Genomic DNA, 17,101 nt, shown 5'->3' on the forward strand with positions numbered 1-17,101 from the left:
AACGAGACGCTCGCCTCGGTGTTCTGGCAAGCAGGAGAAAACATTTCTCTCCTGGATTTCTGTCCTGGACACATTTAACTCTCTCTCTGGGAAGTTTCAGTTACCCTCACAGCTTCACTTCATACATACATATATATGTATGTATATATATGTATGTATGTATATATATGTGTGTGTGTGTAACTTCCAAATTTCTGTCCACAGCTGCGGTTTCTGCCCTGCATTCCAGTCCCCCTGAAATCCAGCCACTTGTCAAGTCTTTCATCTTCTTGTATAACTTACAGGAACTTTAAGCCTGTTCAACAAGGAGCTTAAACTGTTCTCAAATAAAAAAAATCAGAAAGATGAGCTTGTTGTCAGTATCATTCATCCAGCAGCGAGCCTCCTCCCAGATAAATGTACTAATACACAGAGTTTTATATACAGTTTGGGGGCTCAGGTACCACCAGACATGCTTTCTTGGTTGCTCTAGGAGTGTCCCGGGGACCTCAAATTAGTATCCCCTCAGTGAGATAGTATCTGAGGTCATTCTCACAGATCTCATAAATCTAGAATTTCAGGAACCTGATGGTAAATAAAAAAGTGAAAGTTGTCTACTCGTTCAGATCTGAGAACTGCTCTGGGATCATTGTGGCCATTTTCTCGTGTGCTGCCAGGTGCCCCAGCCCATCAGGGATCATTGCTGAGCTTTCACTTGGAAAGGTCCTAAGGCAGAGTTGCACTCACTGACCTGTGGGACTTAGATGCTGTCACAGGGGACCTTGTGAGACCTCCTGGGGCGCCCTGGGGTTCCCGGGGGTGTAGATGGTCCAGTTTTATGTCTAGAAATTAGGGGGAGCCTGGGGTTTCGGGGGCTGGCACACTTGAGCGTGACTCTTTGTCTGGCTTTTCTGAGCCTGGCCACTTCAGAGAACGTAGTTGAGTAGCTTGGTTCTGAACCCCGGGAATGAGAACGTGAGGCTCCTAACAGCAGGTGGCCCTGGGTAAAGCTTCATTGTCTTTTGTTTGCAGGGTACTTGGTGGTAGGTGGCTAGGTAACAGCACAGATGGAGACTCTCTCCGCCTCCATCCCAGGACTGTTCTATGTAGGGTCGTGCAGAAGGGTCGAGATGGGACGTTGAATTTATCGCTGACTCAGGGTTCCATTTCTCTCTGGAGAGAAAGCTGCCATTTCAGATCAGATTTTACCCAGCATTTCTACCAGTGACTTTTGACTGTAGGGAAAGAAGCTGGGAGGGAGTTTACAAGATAAAGCTTAATGAGTAAACACGGACTTTTCATCTAGGTTTTTAAAAAATCAGACACATGGATGTGATGTGGGGCAGATAGGGTTCAGTTATCTTACATGAAAAACATTCTAGCTTTGTCACCTGTCTTAAGCCCACCTGTCCTTTGTGGCTGCAGAGACAATGTTCACATCAGGGAGGTGAATGCCCTTTGATGCGGCATTGTAATCGAGCTACTGGTTCTCAAAACTTGATTGTGCATCTGAGTCCCCCTGGGGGAGGGCTTGTTAAAATACTCACTTCTGGGCCCCAAGATCTCCCCAGTTTCTGATGCAGTAGGTCTGGGATGGAGTCCGATAAAATTTGCATTTCTCATAAGTCTACACTTTGAGAACCAATGGTGTGCCCTAGGTAGCAATAAAAGTCCCTGGAGCCCATTGATTTATACAAAAGTAAAAGTTTATTTCTTGCCCAGTGTGAACAGTTCTCCGGGGCATCTGTCCCTCAGTGACTCAGTGATCAAAACAGTTTCTTTCATCCCCATCATCTCAGCATAGGCGCCCCTGCAGTAGGGGAGGGGAAGAAAAACACAAAACTGGAGAATCACCTGCCCTTGTATTCTGGATGTGACATCCAGCACATACTGTTGGCCAGAACAAGTCAGGTGGCCAGACCCACGGGCAGCATAGTCATCACTGTGCCCGGGTGGGGAGCGGGGGACGGGTCCTGTTAACCACCCAGTGCCGTCTCTGCGGCATCGGAAGTGGTGCACCCGGATTCCCACGGCACTGACTGGAGGCGGTGAATGATGCCCCATCACTCAGGAAGGCAACCGGAAGGGTGAGGGTCTGAAAACAGTCTCAGGAGGAAAAGAGAAGTTGGAATCTGAGGGAGCTTTAATAGCTGTTTTTAGATACCTGTATCCTCCATAGGCGAACGATGAATTACAGGGAAGCTGGGGCCACGCAGGTGAAATATGGACGCAGGTGACCACCCGTAAGGGGATGGGAAGGATGCCCCTCGGACTCAGTCTGGGCCCAAGGGAAAGCCCGTGGTGATAAATGCAGTGGTGCCATAGCTCCCAGGAGGCAGGCGTGCATATGCGGTCACGTCTAAAAATTTCTCAAAAAAAAAAAAAAATAAAAAATAAAAATTTCTCAAACCAGCCATCCGCCTGCAAAAAGCATGTCTTCTCACCGCTGATCCAGTTTGTAGGTTGAAACAGAACTTGCAGAGTCCTTGTGACCGCCAGTGGCGCCTAGTCTCTGGCAGAGTGGCCGCACGTTGGAATTGGCTGGAGAGCGAAAATCAGCACACATGTATCCCCGGGCCAGCTTTCCTGGGCGCGAGGCTGCGGATGGACCCGGCCCACAGAGGCTCCAGGAGCTGTGGCTCACGGGCGTGGCTGCTCTGCCGCACGGGGAACCTTCCCAGACCGGGGATCGAGCCCGTGTCCCCTTCGTTGGCAGGCGGAGTCCTGGCCACCACGCCGCTGGGGAGGCCCCGGCATGTCTTATGTTTCTGTTTCCAGCGAGTTGGTCCATCTGTTAGGAAAAGCCCCCAGATCTTCTGCCTCCTTGTTTGGCCTCAGTGGCGGGTTCCCTGGAATGCTTGGTAGCATCTTGCCTTTCCTGTTGTGAAATACGCTTCCAGCGTACTTTGAAATGTAGGTGGAGAGAAAGTGGCGGGAAAGGAAAAGGGGCGCATGGAAGGATGGGGATGCCTGGAAGCAGAGCGGGGCTCTTGACGAGAGCGTGTGGTCAGGTGCCTTTTTAAATCATGGTGAGTTTCCTGGTGTTTGTGTGTGTGTGTGTGTGTTTTAAGAGCACCCATCCAACCTGAATCCTAGTTATGCTTCTAATACATGTGTTAGGGCGTAATTTTTTCCCTTAATCTTTCTGAAACATGTTTTGAATTATGAAGTGTTACCTCTGCCTTTTCTTTGTCTTCCTATTTTATTGTGGTGTTAACTACTAGTTAAGAACATGAAAATACTGTTTGCAGTTAACTTTTGAAGTTAGTTGTCATACAGTTTAACTTTCATTCTTTTAGCCTTCGAGTTATTCCTGTTGCTATTAGACTTGCATTACTTAGGAAACGAAAAGGCCTTTTATTTAATTAATCTGACCCTAAGAAGAGGAATAGATTTTTATCCTGAAACTCATCTTTCAGCTATAGTGATGTTAATTCTCTGCCAAAACTAGACTATCCTAACAAGAGGCGAAGAAAATCAGTTTCTCCTATTCTTTGGCCTAGAACTTAACTTGTGGTTGCCCAGGGTCTCAGAAGAAATGTATTTAAGTCAGTCGCATATTCTGTACTCCTCCTGGTCACTTGGAGAAGGATGGTTTTGCACTTAAGTGTGAACCAGGAGTTGAAGGTCACATAAGTTAGAGTTTCTGTATTAATGCTTTGGGTAAGAAATGTACATCATTGCTACTTTTAGGAGACTTATCTGTAATTTTGGGCTTCTCTGATGGCTCAGCGGTAAAGAATCTGCCTGCAATGCAGGAGATGCAGGTTGATCCCTAGGTCTGGAAGATCCCCTGGAGAAAGGAATGGCAACCCACTCCAGTATTCTTGCCTGGAGAATTGCGTGGACAGAGGAGCCTGGTTTGCTACAGTCCGTCAGGTCACAAAGAGTTGGACACAACTCAACACACACATGTACACATCTGTAATTTTGGCTACTGAAGTTGATATTTTATTAATATAGTCTTTTGTTATTTTAATATGTTTAAAAATTTAGAATGTATTTTAGTATTTGCATGTTTTATTACATTTATGATTGAAATGATACATTTATTATAATTTTACTATAGTTTATGTTTCATTAGCTTATTAGTATAGTTTACTATACATGGTTTTATGTGTCTTCTTTGTGATCAGTGAAAAGCTTTTAATATAAAAGCATCAAACATTTTGGTTCAAAGCGTATTAACACCCACGTCTGTGGATGATGATGTTGGTGACTTGTGCTGATTTGGAAAGTGGGGTGATGAGACGATGGGTGAGGGCTTGCTCCCCGCGTGGCGTGCACCGTTTTAATAAACAGTGCACTTATCCTTGAATCAGGCCCTGAGAAAGACGTCGTTACTAATGCCATTTTACTGAAGAGGAAAGGAACCGTAGGAAAGGCTGATTTATTACCCCAGGCTCTACAGCTTGTAAGTGGCAGAAGTGGGATTCCAATCCTGGCTCCTCAATACAGTGCTAATAAACAGCTACTCTTTGCAGAGCAGAGAAGCTTGATATTTCAGAAAGGGCTCAATTTTCATCTCATTGGCTCTTTCAGCGTTAATACGGAACAGCTAGCAAGTATGCCATTTTCATCCACTGTCAGTTTAATTTAGGCGCTTGGCCTTGGCTAAAGTTGGTAATGCCATCATTAAACGAGTGTGTGTCTGTGGTTTGGGGAAAACGTTGAGTGTCACAGTCTCAGATTGCTTAGCTGGGACTCAGGCCTTCTTGGAATGACTGCCATGGTGGGGGCAGGGCTGAGTCACTGGAAAAGAGCCTGATGCTGGGAAAGATTGAAGGTGGGAGAAGGGGACGACAGAGGATGAGATGGTTGGATGGCATCACCGGCTGAATGGACATGAGTTTGAGTAAGCTCTGGGAGTTGGTGATGGACAGGGAGGCCTGGCGTGCTGCAGTCCATGGGGTCACAAAGCGTCGGACACGACTGAGTGACTGAACCGACTGACTGCATTCAAAGAAGATGAAAGGACAAGTGGGGTGACCAGTTTCCCTTTCTGAAATTTACTGACTGTTTCATGAGGGACGGGAAATGAAAAATAAAACCTTCAAGAAAGATTCATAAGTTCTTTTGAAAATGTGACTTAAATAAGATTGTAAAATATTATTCCCAATTTTGTTTATAGCCGGAAGGGATTTTTTTTTTCCAGATGCTTCAGAAAATTTGCTCTTAGATGTAAAATATTTATGTCTGCTCAGATGTCCATTTGGAGAAGGAAACTGCAACCCACTCCAGTGTTCTTGCCTGGAGAATCCCAGGGACAGAGGAGCCTGGTGGGCTGCCGTCTGTGGGGTCGCACAGAGTCCGACACAACTGAAGCAACTTAGCAGCAGCAGCAGCAGATGTCCATTGCAGCTATTTTAGGAGACATTTTTCTGGAAACTCACCAGAGGTTTCTGCAAACAAAGTTGAAGGTCTTTAAATATATTTTTATATATGCCCAGTTATGTGGTCTAAAGGGAAAGACGTGGCCTCTATCAACTCCTTTAGTGCATGTTTTCTGATTTCACTGAAATCAGACAGGGCATATCAGTGTACATTCCACTGGATGTTAAGTATAAAATCCTCAAATTTAGGGATGTGCGTTTGTGCATGCCAAGTCGCTTCAGTAGTGTCCAACTCTCTGCAACCCCGTGGACTGAAGCCCGCCAGGCTCCTCAGTCCATGGGATTCTCCAGGCAAGAACACTGGAGTGGGTTGCCATGCCCTCCTTCAGGAGGCCTTCCTGACCCAGGGATTGAACCTGGGTCTCCCGCGTTGCAGACGGATTCTTCACTGTGTGAGCCTCTAGGGAAGCCTAATTTTAAGGACGTACAATAATCTAATAACACAAAGTGGTAGGCAGATGTGTTCAGTCCCAGTTACCAGATCAGTAGACGTGTCTCTGAAAGTCTTGTAGGATTTTAGGGGCTGGTGGAGCCAGAGCGGGAGCGGCCAGTGGTCCCCGTGGAGGGTCTGCGATAGAACCAGTTGACCTCCGATCAGAACTCAGGAGATCGGACCCAGCGACAGGTGACAGGTGTGTGGTAGGTCCCCGCAAAACTGCCAGCGCGTCTGTTGGGACTGCTGTCTGTCTGTCCCGGGTGGACCGGCCCTCGTGGGTGTGCTTGTGGTGGAGTCCTGAGCCCTTGGCCACCTCACTCGGGCCTTCCCACAGCCTCCCCGCCAGGCCCTTTCCTGCTTCCGGCCCTGCACACACAGCACGCCTCTCCCTTGTCTTTGCCGCCTGCATTTCCCTTGGCCTGGAAACCCCTGTGTTTGCCCCCCATACCCGGGTTCTCCCCGGTGAATTCAGCTAGTCCTGGTCAGCGGCCATCCCCGCGGGGCCCCCGTGTTCGTCTGCACGCCCGTGACCGCCTCGATCGCGACAGGGCGTCCTCTCTTTATCCTTTCTGTCTTCGTCAGCAGCAGGGCGAGCCTGGCGAGCGGAAGCAGGGGCCCGGTTGACCCCGGGGAGCCAGGCTGTCCCGGCCCGCGGTGTGGCCAGGCCCGGCCTGCGGCTGGTTGCTCTGACTGCTTTGGTAAGCGGGATGGCACCTGGAGTTTTGCCTTTCCGCCTGGCAGGTGCAGGCCGTCTGGCCAGAAGCGGGTGGCTCTGCGTGGGCTCCCTGAGCAGGTGTTAGAGGGTCACTTAAAGCGCCCGTCAGCACCGAGGATCCTTGCACGCGGAGCGCAGCCGGGTGGTCCTCTGCCCCAGGGCGTGCGGCAGCCCCCCACCCCCACAGCCCCGCGGCGGGCTGCCCCCCACCCCGACAGGGACCCGGCAGGGCACGGTGATCCAGGAGACCGGGGGAGATGCTGCTTCCCCGGGCGCCTGCTGTTTGTCGCTCGGGGTTCAGGGGGTGTGGAGGAGGCTCCCTGGATGCCAGGCTGGTCCTGCAGCCAGGCAGGAGAAATACATGTCCGTCTGTTCTGGAAGAAGGTCCTGGGACTTGCTGGCTTCAGAACGTTTCTCACTGAAACCACCACCCGCAGCCAGGGACTGCCTTTCCTCGCCTTCACCCACGAGCTGGTCTCCTCTCTCCACTGCCCTGGACCGGTGCCCCGCCCCTCCCCCACGCCCCTGGGTTCTCGCAAACCTCAGTCCCTTCCTGTCCCACCCCCGGGCTCCCTCCCTGCCCCTGGCGCCCCCCGCAGGCAGCTGGAGGTATAGGCCCAATGGGCCGTGGACTAGGGGTGGAGAGGAGCCTCTTTTATGACCTAAAATGCTCACATTTGCTCCAGGAGTTTTGTTTGTTTGTGTTTGTGTCCAACTCCTTACGACCCCTTGCAGCACACCAGGCTTTCTCTTCCCTTAGAGGAGCTATCTCCTGTAGATTGCTCAAACTCACGTCTATCGAGTTGGTGATGCCATCCAACCATCTCATCCTCTGTCGTCCCCTTCTCCTCCTGCCTTCAATCTTTCCCAGCATCAGGGTCTTTTTCAGATGAGTCTGCTCTTCGCATCAGGTGGCCAAAGTATTGGAGTTTCAGCTTCAGCATCAGACCTTCCAATGAACACTCAGGGTTGATTTCCTTTAGGGTTGACTGGTTTGATCTCCTTGCAGCCCAAGGGACTCTCAAGAGTCTTCTCCAACCCCACAGTTCAAAAGCATCTATTCTTCAGCGCTCAGCCTTCTTTATGGTCCAGCTCTCACATCCATACATGACTACTGGAAAAACCATAGCGTTGACTAGATGGACCTTGGTCAGCAAAGTGACGTGACTGTGGAATTAGTTTTCTTCATTGAACCAGAGCAGAAAATGGTGGTGAGGCTTCAGAATATAGGTTCAGTGTTGCTGTAAGATGTGAGAACGCTTATCTGTGCTTCTCCAGGAACGTAACAAACATCCATTTGTTACCTCCTTAGGAAAATGTGTTTCTAAGTCCAGCTGGCAGGCCAGATTTTTAAGTTTTAAGAATTTAGCACCCTCTTCTGTAAGCTGATACTATATTGAAGCCCCAAACAACCAGAAAATGATTTTGCCTCCCAAAGTGGGGGCATCAAAGGAAATAGCAAGGCCACCCTGGCTTCAGTTGTCTTGGCGAGAATCAAAAGTAGATGGCTCTGGGAGGTGGCTCAGAGGTCACAGGGGGTTTAGTTTATAGCTGAAGACTTCAGACCCACAAGGCTGCCTTAAGGACCCGGGAGCCCTCCCCTCCGCCTCAAGGTCGGATGTGGCTTTGAAGCAGTGCCCCCACGTGGTGAGAACAAACTCCCGTTGCGGGGCAGGAGATGAGCTGGAGCTCCCGGGCAGGGCTGGAGCGGAGGGAGGTCCTGGGCCACGTCCGTGTCCCCACGCGCTGCCGGTGGAGTTGGAAGGATTTGTCGTCGGAAGAAGGTGGGACTCCACAAAGTCACTGCTTCATGTCCACACACACCAGAGTCAGCACAAACCTGGGGTCACTGCCAGCAGGACGCACCCAGGTCGGCCTGCGGCAGCGGACGGTTTGCCCCCAGCCCGCGCGGGCTGCACCGCGGCTCATGTGCTTTCCTGCCTTCCGGTTTGGGAGTTGGGAACACTTGCCTGCTTGCCCCTTTAATGTGGTTTGTTAAGAGGGCCGCAGAAATTAAGATGGGACATAGGACTGGGATTAAGGAGAAAGCCACCATCATCGACTTTAACTAAGTCCATGGCTTTGATATCTGGGCTTGTTTACGTTCTAAAATTACTTTCAAAGTTCTGACAGATCATCTGATGAAAACTGATCATCTTTAAAAGGGATAGCTAGTTTCTTTTCTCTTTTGATTTGTGGAAATATTTATTTATTTAGAAAGATTGTACTTAGGCCTTCAGGGAGTGTGTTTTAATTACTTTAATTTTTTATTCTATAGTAGTATTTGTTTCTTTCATAAAACAGTGATTGTCAGAGGGGGAAAAAAAACTTTTCACAATGACCTCTTTTCTATTTAGATTGCTTTTGAATTTAAAAGGGCAAAAAGACAGTTTTAAAAATTATTTTATGGACTTTCCCGGTGGTACAGTGGGTAAGAACCTGCCTGCCCGGGCGGGGGACGTGGGTTTGATCCCTGATCCTGGACGATCCCACGTGCCGTGGAGCGGCTGAGTCCATGTACACAAGTACTGAGCCCGTACTCGAGAGCCGGGGACATGCAGCAACCTCGCCCTCTCGCTGCGACTGCTGAAGCCCCAGCGTCCCGGGGCCTGTGCCCTGCAGCCAGAGAGACGGCCGCAGTGAGAAGTCCGCGCACCGCAGCAAAGAGGAGCCCCCGCTCGCCACAGCTAAAGCCCGGGCACCGCATCAAAGGCCCAGCACGGCCAGAAACACATTTAAAAAGGGAAACGCTCCGTGTTGCCTTCCCCGTGGTCCCCTCCTTAAAGACTGAGTTCTCTGAGAACAAAAGTCATAGAGGGATGATTGTGTCCCCCATCCGGGGGCATGCATTTCAAGAGTCAGGGAGGCTCAGAAGATGAAGGACAAACCCTTAAAAAAAGTAGGATGGGAGGAAACCGAACAAGACCCGGAAGAAATGGGCAGCGCAGAATTTTTCTGCTCTGCTGTGATCCCTGAATGTCTTAGCAAAATACAGCAGCACCCAGCCCATGGCCTGTCAGTTCTGGTTTTCTCTCTGTGAAAACGTGAAGGAGAGAGAAACGTGATGGATCCGGAGTTACTGGGCAGGGCCTCTGGTGGAGTTCACGCAGGAGGATGGAGGCCTGGGGCATGTCAGGGTCTGTAACCCTCACGGCGCCCCGGCAGGCGTCTCTGAGTTTCGTTGCCGTGATTCTCACAGCTCTGTCAGGACAGCAGTCCTTCTCTCGGCACTTCTGTTCTTTCAAACGTGGGCCCTCGTATCTGCTGTGATTCTGAGCACAGACGCGGTGGTGGGATGCGTTTGTTTCCCATCTGCGCTGCGTTTGGCCTTTCATTGTTCTATGTTTATTACAGCTCCCTGTCTTACTTTTTAAATTGTACCAACAGCAAATAGCTTGCCTGAACAGCCAGGTAGGAGACTTAGTTTGTGTGTTGTTTTAAACAGGCGTCGCAGCAAGCCGAAGCGCCTGCCTGTGAACGCGCTTCATTTCCGAGCTGTCGCTTCGACGATCAAGATCCTGGTGGCCCGCAGGACGTGTTCTGAGCACTTCCTGTGAACAGAAACTGTTCTCACTTTATAGTATTGACTTTCTTTTTTTTTCTATTTATTTTTATTAGTTGGAGGCTAATTAGTTTACAATATTATGAGCCTTGACTTTCTTTTTTAAACCTGGATTGATTACTTATCTCTGTTAAATAGATCTGGTTCTGAATGATTGAGACTTGCTCTGTTATCTATGGAATACAAGACGGGTCTGAATCGGGCTTAGCAAACTGATTTCACAGGCCAGCCACCTGTTTTTGTAAATAATTTATTGAAACAGACACGCCCATTCATTTGTGTGTCCTTGTCTGTGGCTGCTTTTCAACCACGAGGCAGGGTTGAGTAGCAACAGAGACTTTACGGTCTGCAAAGCCTAAAATATTTATAATCTGGCCCTTTATGGAAAAGGTTTGCCAGTCTCTGGTCTAAGTTTATACTCTGTGTATATTTCCACCAAACCACTCAATTTGAATTTGTAGAAACTTGGATGGTTTAGTACTCAAAGATTATTTTTCTTAATGCTTTCACATGTATGAAATTTGAGTTTCCTGTGCTGTGTTCATCTAAATACCTATTAACTACCCACAGTATTCCACATCACAGAGGTAGGCTACTTGTGTGCGTACAAGACTGTTTTCTAAAAGAGCATGGGTGGTGTGGGTAAGCAGGTTTACTTCTTTATGTTTTATCTGTTCACAGATCAGTGAATTAAAGAAGTGTTGATTTTTATTTATCCTGGTGAAAAGTTTCCAGAACCTCACAATGCAAATTATACCTTTTATTTATTTAATAATATGCTTGTGATGTTACACATTTCTTTAGTGAATTTCTTTTTTAATAATCAACTTACTGAGTTATAATTTATATGGAATTTGTGTGTGTGTGTGTGCATGCACGCACGCGCTTAGTTTTCTGTCGTGTCCGACTCTCTGTGACCCCATGGACCGTAGCCCACCAGGCTCCTCTGTCCATGGAATTTTCCAGGAAAGAAATTCTGGAGCGGATTGCCATTTCCCTCTCTAGGGGAATCTTCCTGACCCAGGGATCAATTCGAACCCTTGCCTCCTGCATCTCCTGCATTGTCAGGCAGGTTCTTTACGTCTAGTATCACCTGGAAAGCCCATGTATAACCTTAGTACATTTTAATCCTGTAGCAGAGCTAATTTATTTTATAAAAGAGGCATATTAGACTATAGATTTTCAACCTGCTCAGGTTATCAGTCTATACTATTTCTTTTTTAAAGTCTTTGGTTCCTCTGCATACTTACATATTACAGGAATTATGTGCAATTCTGAAACTATTTAGAAGAGGCCATTCCATTCATTCCTACTTTGGGAATGTTTAGCTTTATGCTGTGTTTGTACTTCCATCCGTATCTTTCTTTTATGCTATAAATATTTATCAAATTGCATAGCATTTGCTATGAGGGAGTGCAGACACAGTGTGAAATATAAATCTTGCCCAGCAGATGCTTACAATTGGGCAGAAAAAGAAAGGATAAGTATTTTTGAAGCTAAAACTAGTTTGACTTGGGTGTGAAACAGGAGTCTTAGGAGCATCACAAGTTGGTATATAATTAAATGCTAGCGTGAAAGATGTTTTCAGTTCAGGTTTCCACTCGGTACCCGCTGAGGCTCTGTGAGTGAAGTGAGCAATAAAATACAGTCCAGCCTTCCAAGAAGTCAGAGGAGGGTAGAGTGAAATTAAAAATTAAAATTGGGTGTGATACATAGAAGAGGAGAATTAGACTTACATCTAAGGTACAAGGAAGCAGATTTGAGCATCACTGTTTGGTAGGGAGTCAGCAGGAGTTGGGAGAGGCCAGGGAAGGCTGAAGATAAGAAACCCTATCTCAGCTATCCAGAGAGGTGTTTCTCTCAGCTACCCAGAGAGGGGTCTGGAGGGTGTGCATGAGGAATCTGCCCTGTGTACAGAGGAGCAGGCAGAGGATGGGTGTGTGCTACAAGGCGGCTGGCACGCTCAGGGCCTGCCAGCAAGTAGTTCTGGACCGTGACATCCCGGGAAGGGAGTGGCGGGAGGCCGGGACGGTGGGGGGCGGGGGGGCAAGCAGGTGGGCCGGCTTCATCCTCGGAAGCCGCAGGAAATGCCAGGTGGGCGTGGGGAGAGAAGGGGCACGTGGAGATGCGCGTTTCCGGCGGTTTGCTTGTAGCTGGGGGGCCGTGGGCGAGAGGAGAGGCAGCTGGCTGGAGAGATGGGGAGGCCGTCAGGGGAGCTGAGAGCTGGGCCGGCCGGAGGGGGCGGGTCCCCTGGGTGCCCGGGGGCAGGAAGGCCATCTTGGCGGGGCGGGGAGGAAGGGGTCCTGGTCCGGAAGGCCTGGGTTTGAGAGGCTCTGAACAGAAGGTTTACGGAGTCCCAGGAGATGTAGCTAGAATGACAGGTTGAGGGTTAGATCGTGGACCGTCTAGAAAGCCCAGAAGCTTGGGTTTTGCCTTACGGGTAAGGAGATGGTGCAGTGAAAAGGCCCTTTTGTATCTGATGTGGAATACGCTGCCATCTCCCGTCACAGAGGGTGACTCTGGGTTCTGAGCCCCACAGCCTGTCTCTGTGACCACTCCACCCAGCCTCGCTGACCAGACTTCTCCCTCCAGACTCCATCACTCGCTCCATCCAGACTCACCCCTTGGGTGAGTGGTTGCGCTTGTCCATTATCGCCTGCGTTTTTCTCAGTGTCGTAAAGCCTGCCCTGGTCCCCTTATCCTAACGAAGCAGCTTTCCTCACCACCACCACCCCCACTTCCTACTCTCTGCCTTCCTTTGCAATAAATCTGCCTGGAATCATTTCATATCTTCCTGTCCCCTGGTTCCTTCTCCCATATAGACTTTAAACCCACCGCTCTGCCAGAGCCACTTTTTTTTTCTTTTTTTTTTTGATGCACCGGGCAGCCTGTGGGGTCTTAGTTCCCTGACGAGGGATCGAACCCGCTCCCCCTGCACTGGAAGCCCGGACCCTCAGCCACCAGACGCGCCGGGGAGGGCCCCACCAGCAGAGCCGCCTCTGTCACGCTCTCCAGCGCTGCTGCGTCGCCGAGCCCGGGGGCCCGGCCTGGCCTTCCTGGCCGGCGTCCTCGCTGACCTGGTGAGGCTCTCGTCCGCGTGGTCCCCGAAAAAGCGCTGGCTCTGCCAGGCCTCTCTCGGTTCTCATCGGCCTCATCAGCCGCTCTTCCCGGTCTCCCTCATCTCGTGAACGGGCTGGGTCCTTTGACCCTCGGACGGGTCTCATCCAGGCCCACGACTTCAGGTGGCATCTGTGTCCTCCTGACTCACAGGTCTGTTTAAATCTCTGGCCCGACCTCTTGCCTGTGTTCCAGACGTGCCCCCAACCACCTCCTGAGCCTCTCTGCTTAGGTGGCCAGCGGGCTTCTCACACGTAATGTAGCCAGAGTGTGACTTAACCATTTTGCTTCCTGTCCTTCCCTGAGCCCGCTCCTCCCCGTTTTTCCCAGTGCGGAGCTGGTAACTCTGCCCCGACCAGGTGCCCAGGCGTCAGAGCTCCGGGGTGATGCTTGATCCCTCTTTTTCTGTCCTCTGTCGCCTGCATTCAGCCCATCCTCAAATCTACTCGGCAGCGACCTACCAAATCCAGCCACTCAGCGTCACCCGTTTTCCCAAGCCGAGGGCATGCCATCTCTCCCCCGAAGCGCCTGCCTGGCTTGCTGCTTCCACATCTGACCCATCTGAACTCTGCCGGTCGTGTTGGTCCTCCGCTCACACCCCTGGCTGGCCCAGAGCCCTCGGCGTGGTGCCGGAGACCCTGGAGTCTGTGCCCGCGCGCCCTGCCACCCCCCAGAAAGGGCGTGTTGGGGCAGCCCCCCGGGGGAGCAGGGAGGCTCAGGAGCGTGTGCGTAGGTGCCCAGCGTCAGTGGGCTCCGAGGAGAAGCAAGTACCGTAGCGTGTTTGCCCGCCGCCCCGGCAGGGTTGATGCGCGTGTCCTGACGTTGAGCACTCCTGATGAAGGGACACTGATGTAGATCGGTGGTGTCCTCTCTGAGGACAGTCGGGCGAGAAGGGTCAAAAGAGCCTGAACATTTTTACAACTTCTAAACTAGACAGTCTTGTCTCTTTTCAGAACTCTATCCAAAGGAGTAATTTGTTGACAGCAGAAAATTGTAAAAGTTGAAAAGTGGAAACAACTTAAATCATTAACAGAGGATAGTTCAATGAATTATGGTCCATGTAACAGCAGAATACTATGGAATCATAAAAGTATGTGTAGCTGTGTTTGCCTTATAATTGAGAAAACCAGGTTACAAGTCAATGTGTATAGTATAGACTCGTTCTTATAAAAACACATGAACATGCATATCCAAAAAAGACATGGGCAGGATATACAGCTAGAAATTGAAATGGTTACTTCAGTTGCTGGGGCTTCCCAGGTGGCTCAGTGGCTAGAGAACCTGCCTGCTGACACAGGAGATGTAAGAGATGTGGGTTCGATCCCTGGGTCAGAAAGATCCCCTGGAGGAGGGCATGGCAGCCCACTCCAGTACCCTTGCCTGGAGAACCCCATGGACAGAGGAGCCTGGCGGGCAGCAGTCCAGGGAGTCACGAAGAGTCAGACACGCGCACACACAACACCCCTCAACTGGTGAGGTTAGAAGCAATCTTACTGTCTTATTTTGCAGTGAAGTGAAGTGAAGTCGCTCAGTCGTGTCCGTCTCTTTGCAACCCCATGGATTGTAGCCCGCCAGGCTCCTCCGTCCATCCCTAACCTGTTTTGCAGTAGGCCTTTGTTATTTTTGTAATCTGCGACAATAAGGGAAGGAAAGTGCAGGCTGTGGCATCTGGAGGCGCTGCCTTTACTGTGACGTGGCAGCTGCCAGGCAGGCCTTCTGCAGTTTCCCGTCCCCTCCTCACCCCCGCCCCTGCTGTGGGCGCGGCACACCTGTTCGGCCCTGATTCCGGCGGGCAGGCGCCCCGTCCACGGTCACAAGGAGGACAGGCTCCTCCTCCGCTGTGAGGGGTCCCTCCCGCCTCCCCGCCTCCCCGCCTCTGCCCCGGCATCTTTCCGAGGCTCTTACCGAGATTCAGACATGCCCGTGTCTCACCTATCTTCTGGAAACAACCAGTGCTTCCTCTCTGTCCAGTGTTTTATCCTGCATTTGTTATTCTGTGATCGCTTTGTAGAACATGCTCTTATTTTTCCAGTAGAAAGTTGTGTGTTCAGGTTTTTTTTTTCAAATTCATTTACACTATTTCCTGAGTGTTTGCATAAGCTGAATGCCAGGGATATAAAGATGAATGAGCCACAGCTTCTGTTTTCAAGGAGCTTATAGGAAAATATGATTCCTCCTGAAATAAAAATTTAAAAACCAAAACCTTTTATTTTTTTGAGACAGAGGCACACCATGTAAAAAAGGTGTTCTAATCTTTCAACTGAAAATTTTTTACCTTAATACCATTCGTCATTAGAGAGGAATGCAAATTAAACCGCGGTGAAATGCCACTAGCCGCCCTTTGTAATGGCTGTAGTAAAGTAAAATGGCAACATCCAGTGCTGGAAGGCTGCTGGGCCGTCAGAGCTCTCAGCCATTGCTGGGAAAACAAAAAGAGTACAGCCATCTGGAGAACACCCCCAGAGTTTCTTACGTGATTTACCATATGATCCAGTAATCCCACTCCTTGGTATTTACCCAAGAGAAATAAGATCATATTTCCTGTCCACGAGTGTTTACAGCTTAAGTATTTATACTGTATACTTTAGTAATTTCCCCAAACTGGAAACAACCAAGAAATCCTTCGCCTGACAAATGGATAAACAAGCAGAGGTCTGTTTGTGCAGTGGAGTATATTCCTCCCCAGCGAGCAGCAGGGGATACACTTGGTGACACATTCGTGTCATGCCGGTGACAGATGACAGCCAGGCTCATAAAGACACGCACATTATACTCCATGGTCCATTTACAGGACAAACGGGAAAAGGAAAACTAGGACGGAAGACAGACCAGTGGTTTTCAAGAGCTGGGTATGGGAAGGAGGGGTTGATTCTAAAGGGGCATGCGGGAGTTTTGGGGGTGATGGAAATGTTCTGTGTGTGTGTGTGTATATATATATGTATTTTTTTTTCTGCTGCACTGTACAACATGTGAGATCTTGGTTCCCTGACCAGGAATCAGACCTGTGCCCGCTGCATTGGAAGGGCAGAGTCCTAACCACTGTCCCGCCAGAGAAGCCCCTAAATCTGCTCTGTCTCTTGTTCATAGTGTCAGTCACTCAACTGTATCCGTTTCTCAAAACTCATTAAAAAGGGAGCTTTACATTTTGTAAATTAATCCCTCAGTGAATCTGATGTAAAATTTTGAGGCAACAGAAAAAAAAAATTTAAGAGTTATATTCACATGGTTCAAAAATCCAAACAATATGAAGGAATACAGTTAAAATCCTCTTTCCTACCCTTGCCAACCCTTGAAGTTTCTCTGCGCCTGTCTCATCCTCTGTGCATCCGTGTTCTCCTTGTTACCTCTTTCTAGAACACAGCTCTCTTTCGCAGAACACAGCTTATTAATATAATTTTGTGTCCTCGTTCTGTCTCCACATCATTTATGTTACACTTCTTTTCATATCAGCGCTTTGAGGGCTTCCCTTCTTTCTACAGCTTCATGACGAGTAGCATTAAGTGCCTATCATTTATTTAACCAGTCCTCCTCGGATGGACCCAGATTTTTTTTTCGCGTCTTTTCACATTAGACAGAGTGCTGCAGGGAAAAGTCTTTGTATATACAAAGCAGTTCTGCTATTGAATATGAGGTCTGTGTCAAAAACACAGATTTGTTGCAGCCCAGTTGATACTACATCAGGGAACAATTGAAGCAGAAGGTGAATTCCTAGTTTGCTCGTGTGTGATTCCATCCCTGAGAAACGCGAGTTCCAGAAAACTGTGACACGGAGTTGTGCAGGGACACACGCGACACCCTTGTGCACACACCTCCCAGCCCCACCAGCGACCCCGTTTCCCGGTGGGGGTCACACAGGTCCAGGGGAAGGGGTCACAGCTCCCCTCCGTTTCCAGATGAGC

The 17,101-nt window shown here is 49.4% G+C and overlaps 1 protein-coding gene across 7 annotated transcripts in view; it reads left to right on the top strand.

Moving 5' to 3' along the window:
- The window catches only part of ZNF532 (zinc finger protein 532), a 105,940-nt gene that overhangs the window by 77,223 nt on the left and 11,616 nt on the right, over positions 1 to 17,101 (top strand). Inside the window, exon 6 of one of the 7 annotated variants that reach the window (XM_043889690.1) lies at positions 205 to 348. The exons of the other annotated variants lie outside the window; for them this stretch is intronic. Within the exon in view, the coding sequence (XP_043745625.1) occupies positions 205 to 315 (111 nt within the window). The 3' untranslated portion in view covers positions 316 to 348. Of the gene's footprint in view, positions 1 to 204; positions 349 to 17,101 lie in introns of those variants that run through there. 7 annotated transcript variants of the gene reach the window in all.

The sequence above is a fragment of the Cervus elaphus genome, chromosome 27, assembly GCF_910594005.1.
Source record: "Cervus elaphus chromosome 27, mCerEla1.1, whole genome shotgun sequence".
Classification (NCBI taxonomy): Eukaryota; Metazoa; Chordata; class Mammalia; order Artiodactyla; family Cervidae; genus Cervus; species Cervus elaphus.